Here is a 6,000-nt window from a genome sequence, read left to right on the forward strand (position 1 = left end):
TATGAGGCTGCCCGTGTGTCAGTGGGGCTTTAAGTACCTTGAGGGAACTCCCTCATGAGGCAGGGTGCTGCAGGAACATTAAAGAGACTGGTCTGAGTCCTCAGGGCTGGTATTTAGGGTAAACCAGAGCCTCTTTAGCAATAGAGTCAAAAGGACTCAGACTCAAAGAACTTTAAAAACATAACCTCACTTTTTGGAGTCAGTCATTGCTCCCATGGCAGAAGTCAGGTAGTCTGTATGGCACCTTGCTCAAAGAGACAGGGGGAAAAGAAGTTTCTAAAGCCTGGACATCTGGACAGGAGGGCCAGGCACAGCTGTAGGACCACTAACACACACAGCATGTCCAGGGCTGCTTCCTCAGGCAGGAATGGGAGAAGAGGACTTTCCTCTTGGCAGTACTTCAGATGCAGCAATCCTACTTCGCTTTGAGCTCCTCTGTACTGGCATCATCACCAAAGTTTGTTCAGTGTCTGCCCCTTTTCTTCCCCTGCAGCAGCTAGTTTAAATGATGGAGACAGCCTTTACTTGTCAAGCCTCTACCAGCACCTCCACTGCTCCAGCCTCACAGGCAGCCTGCTCTGCTGGACGATTGGGGTTTTTTTATTTATGGCAGCACCTACAATGCTAAAATCAGCCCTATGCCTGTGCAACCACAGAGCAGAAGGCCTCCTTGCTTTGTGTGGTGCTGAGGCATGACCCAAGATATCTCTCATTTAAAATCTTCTCCCCCAAAAGATGGTGATACCCCAATGAAGTGTTTATATACTGTGTTCCAGGCTGCAATGGGCATAGCTCATCTCATCCTCATGGCCATGGAAAAGGAAGGAATTTCACGAGAGGATGCCATCAAAAAAATTTGGATGGTGGACTCCAAGGGACTGATTGTGAAGGTAAATTTGTCTCCAGACCCGAGCTCCAGTTGCCTGCCACCTCCTGCAAGCTAGAGAGAGGCCAGAGCAGGCAGATACCTTGGACTCCTGCTCAGCCCTGGAGTAAGGGCTGCAGTTTTATTGGTGTCAGCAGAGCTGTTCCTGCTTTCAGAGGACTAGGTCCTCTGAAACAACACTGTACCAACAGCACTGGCTGCCCTAAAGGCAACACTTTGGGCTGGGCCTCTAAAGAGGTATCGTACACTGCTGGCCATGGTCTCAAGCAATGCTGGAAGTCTTGCATGTCATATGGGGTATTACAACAGCAACATTGTGCCCTGCTTGGTGACCCAGCCTGGCCCAGCTCTACTCTGCCCTCCCTGGGTCCTCCAGGCCTCTGCCCTTGTCCCTTGACTTGAGGAGACTTGTGCTACGTGTACAACTTCTTTGCCCTGGCAGCTGGATCCTTCTTCCATACAATCAATGTATTTTGGAGGGTGAGAGGAGCCCCATGTGACATTACACCAACAGCTCAATGCCTGGCTGGCTGCTCTATGGAATCTGGTTTAAGTGGAGAGCCAAGAAATGAAATGAACTGATGAGTTACTACATTATGTCTCCACCTTTTGCCAACAGACCAAAGTTTGACGACTCCTTTTTCCTCACAGGGCAGGAGCCACCTGAACCATGAGAAAGAAATGTTTGCCCAGGACCACCCCAATGTGAAGACGCTGGAAGAGGTTGTGCAGAAAGTGAAGCCTACAGCAATTATAGGTGGAGTTCCCTTAGCACAACCTTTTCATGTCAATTCAATTCTTAGGAGAGTTTCTGTCTTTCTTCCAGGGTCTCCTTTTGTTCTCCCAGTCAAAATGAAATGAGCTTTTTTTACCTCCATTTTGTCAGTTGAGTTCTCCCCATCCTTTCCCCTTCGACTGTGGGGCACAGGCCTCCTCTCTTTTGGAGCTCTAGGAGCCCTCCCAGACAGGGCTGCAGAGGGAGGCAATGAGGGATGCAGGATCTGGGGCTCTCGGCACCAAACTTGGCCCTGGCAGGCTGGGCAGGACGAGGATGACAGCAGGCAGCTCGGGCAGGTTTGGGGAGACAAAGTGCTGAGCCTTTGGGAGGCAAAGTGCTGCAGCCAGACTGGACTAAACATTGATCCCCACTCTGCCCAGAGGAGCAGAGGGCTTTATTTTGAGACAGGCTTTTAATCTCGCCATAAAACAAGAAAGAAACATTCCCACCTGCATCTCCAGAGGTGGAGCCTGTTCCCTCCCACAGTTCGTTTACCCATAGAGGCGTTCAGGAGGGATCAGCCCAATGCACTGAAGTCAGATAGTTGGAAAGTTTACCCTAAATACCAGCTCACTTTGCTGTTGTTGTTTTAGGTGTCGCAGCCGTTGCAGGAGCTTTCACTGAGAAGATTTTGAAGGACATGGCAGCCTTCAACGAGAGGCCCATCGTGTTTGCCCTGAGCAACCCCACAAGTAAAGCGGAGTGCACAGCGGAGCAGTGCTACCGCCTCACCGAGGTACTGGAGCTCAGCGTAGGGAAACTGGGTGCTCCGGGTATGCTGTGGCCATGACTGTACCAAGGAAACCACAGTGGTGCATGGTGGGTGGACAAGTGACAGTGGGCATAAGTTGAAATAAGAGAGGTTCAAGCTGGTCAGAAAGAAAAACTTTCACACTGTGAGGAGAGTCAGGAGGTGGAAGAGGGGCCCAGATTGCTCATGCAGTCTCTGTCCTTGCAAGTTTTCAAGTCCAGGCTGGATAAAGCCCTGAGCAGCCTGGTCTGATTTCATAGCTGACCTTGCTGTGAGCAGGAGTTTGGGTCCCTACCAGCCTGAATTACTTTGTGATCCTCTAAAGAAAGCGTTTGCCTCCTTGACCCATAGCTGTCTGAGATGTCCCATCCTCCCAGGGTACCGTCCCCTGTGTTTTGCCAACCTAGTTGTTTATGTAACGGTTTCATCACCCAACTTGGACCCAATGTCACTGAAGAATTACTGTCCTGTGGATTGACTTGGCGTGAGAGAGGAGGCCTTGTCTCACTCTCCCCTTTGCCCTCCCCACCACCTCGTGCTAGCTAGAGCAATCACACAGCCCCCAGACCTTTATCCCACATGAGTCTCCCTTCACGCTCCACAGAAGGTTGATAGAGAGGAGGAGAGACTCCTTCTCAGCAAGTTCAGAGCACTTGCAGTTGGGCAGTGCAAACACCCACTCGGTGCTCAGTGGCCCTGTCCACAGCCCTGTTCATGGCTCTGGGGACCAGGCCCTCCAGAAGCATCAACTGGAGATGGCTCTGGTGGAGATGCCTCTCACTGACTGGCTGGAGATTTGTCCACTTTGTCACCAGAGTCCCCTGAGCACCGATCATGGCAAGCAGCAGAAATGTAAGACTTCTCTTCTGAGTTTTGATGCCTCTTTCTCTCAATTTTGATCAGGGCCGGGGAATATTTGCAAGTGGGAGTCCATTCTCAAAGGTGACCCTGCCCAACGGACAGACCTTCTTCCCTGGCCAAGGAAACAACGCCTACGTCTTCCCAGGAGTAGCACTGGGAGTCATTGCCTGCGGAGTCCGGCACATCTCTGATGATATCTTCCTCATCACAGCAGAGGTTTCCAACTGGCATTTAACTAATATCTTTTAAGAAACGATAAGAGGCACATGCACCTACTTCAGGTGTTTTCAAGAACCTGGCCTGGGGCAATGCGTTGAGTGGAAGTGGCACAGCCTCAGCAAAAAGCTGCAGCCCTTTCCAGTCTCAGGGAAAGCTCATGCTTCCATTGCACCTACAGAGGTGCAGGAGCCATGACAGGGTTCTCCTCATTCTCCACAACTGCTTCCCTGGCACAGCACTTCCACCATTCTGGCTCCAGTTTTGAGTCTGTAATGAAATATATGCACACATGTATTTTGAATAGTTCAGCAGTTCCCACTGAGAACTAGTCCCAGCTCTGCCACTGCTAAGGTTTCAGCCACACATCATATAATGCTAGTGAATGTGGTACGTGCTTGAGACCATCCACCTTTCTCTTCTTTCTAGTCTATTGCTGCCGAGGTGACAGAGCAGAATCTTGCAGAAGGAAGACTCTATCCGCCCTTGGACAGCATCAGAGAGGTGTCTCTCAAAATCGCTGTGAAAGTGAGTATTTCCACTTTTATTTCCACTTCCCATAGTAGGGAGGGCAGGAATTGCCTTGGCATCATTTTTGCTTTGTGTTTTTTTAATTCAACTTATTCTACAGCCTAAACCAATGATTCTCAGGAACGCTTCCAGCTAGAATTGCTGCTTTGATTTCTCCAGTCATTAAAGCCCAAATGTGAAAAATACCTTCCGATTCTGGGTGCCTCACAGCTCACAAAGCTCTGCTTTATTGCTTGGAGCTGTGAGTGTTCAGCACTTCAGAAAATCAGGTTTAGGGGCAAATTCAAACATGACACAAGTTGCCAAAAGATTTTAGGTTCCAAATTGCTATTTTGGAACCTCTCCTTCTGTATTGGATAGGGGCCTAAGTACCTAAATACTATTCCAGATCTGGGCTTGTTGTCTAATTGTGGGATTGGTGCCCTGTATACATCAAATTTGTAATTCCTGGTCAGGGGACACCCACCGAGAATCACATTGGCCTGCTAGGAATTACTGGCAGATGCACAGTGTAGCTGAGGAGCTTAAGGGTGTGAGCGGAGGTGGGTAAAGGGCTGCTCTCCTTCTTTAATTGCACATTCCAACCATTTTGCCAGGGCAGGGGTGTGCATTTCTAAGCAGCCAGTAACTGCAGGCAGTTTGCATTCCCTCACCCAAGGGATGAAGCGCAGCCAACTCACAGAATTGCACAAGAGAAAAAAGAAAAAAAGGACACAATTTTGAGCGGAGGAAAGAGAGAAAATACAGCCAGGGCCAAACTGCAGTTGGTTTCAACTTCATAACGTGCCAACCTTGTTTCACCAGTTCATTTTGCTTATCTTTTTGCAGATTGTTGACTGGGCCTACAAGCATGGTCTTGCTTCTTGGTACCCCGAGCCAGCAGACAAGGAAACCTTTGTGAAACGGCTTGTTTACAGTCCTGATTATGATTCGTTTGTTATTGATGATTACAGGTGGCCCCCCGCAGCCATGCAAACACAAGATGTATAAGTTTTTGTGAGAACTGTTTTCTCCTTTTTATCATCAGTTCCCATGGTTCATACCACTGCTGATATAAATGCACCTCCAGGCTTGCAGAATGGTAAAAGTAAATGAATCCAAGTAGTTTTTTTACTTGCCGCTGCTTTTTCTCTGTGGGAGCGTATCAGTAGGGAATAAAACAGAGTCCAAGCTGGGCAGTCAGTACTCCAAGGAAAGAGAAAGACTACGGCTGCAGCCCATCCCAGTCAACCAGTACTGCATGTTGCTGCCTGCTTAACATACTGCCCAGCTCTCAGCTCAGCTGCCTTGGGAGAAGCTACCTGGGCCACCACGGAAGCAAAGAGTCCCATTCCTAGTGGGAGTGCCCGTGGGAAGCTCAGAGCGCCACTTCCATGGTAGCAGCCGTGTGCGTGATCATCCCTCACACACAACAGTCACACTTTGCCCGTGGCTCTCTGCATGTGATGGGAAGGGTGTGCATTGCCCTGGGAGAGGTGCACACTTGGGCAGCACTACCCTTTCCTGCTTCGAAAGTCCCCAACGTCTGCAGAGTCTCATCCAACCCAAGCTGGTGCATGGGCCACACAGCCTGGCACTGTCCTATGCCCCACACCCTTGGAAACAAACCCCAAAACCTCCCTCAGCCCCATGGGGACAACAGACTCCCTCCCCTCTGCAGTCCAGGCTGCTCTCCAAGGGAACAGGAGGCAAGGGACACACAGCGGGGAGCCGAGCTGGAGACCAGGGCACCCCCAAACCCACACACATCCACCCCACTGCATCACTGCATCTTCTGCTGGGCGCTGCTAAGGAAGCACTGCCACCAGCCAAAGGCCCTCCTGGGGGTCTGTCCGTATCACAGCGTCCCAGGAAGGCCTCCCCTAGCCCTGCAAAACTGTCACGCCCCGCCAAACACTGTCCCAGTGGGATGATGGTGTTCCTGACTGTAACTGGGAAAGAACAGAGCGGCTTGCTGGCAGCTCTTGCCTTCCCAGT

At 50.4% G+C, this 6,000-nt stretch overlaps 1 protein-coding gene across 2 annotated transcripts in view; it reads left to right on the forward strand.

Moving 5' to 3' along the window:
• Positions 1 to 5,136, forward strand: part of ME3 (malic enzyme 3) — a 128,196-nt gene extending 123,060 nt beyond the window's left edge. For both annotated transcript variants that reach the window (XM_069808438.1, XM_069808439.1), the window contains exons 9-14: positions 777 to 890; positions 1,538 to 1,643; positions 2,258 to 2,400; positions 3,319 to 3,492; positions 3,922 to 4,020; positions 4,852 to 5,136. In XM_069808438.1, coding sequence (XP_069664539.1) covers positions 777 to 890; positions 1,538 to 1,643; positions 2,258 to 2,400; positions 3,319 to 3,492; positions 3,922 to 4,020; positions 4,852 to 5,013 — 798 coding nt within the window. In that variant the 3' untranslated portion in view covers positions 5,014 to 5,136. The remainder of the gene's footprint in view (positions 1 to 776; positions 891 to 1,537; positions 1,644 to 2,257; positions 2,401 to 3,318; positions 3,493 to 3,921; positions 4,021 to 4,851) is intronic.
• The last annotated feature ends 864 nt before the right edge of the window (positions 5,137 to 6,000 follow it).

This window comes from Haliaeetus albicilla, chromosome 20, assembly GCF_947461875.1.
Source record: "Haliaeetus albicilla chromosome 20, bHalAlb1.1, whole genome shotgun sequence".
NCBI lineage: Eukaryota > Metazoa > Chordata > Aves > Accipitriformes > Accipitridae > Haliaeetus > Haliaeetus albicilla.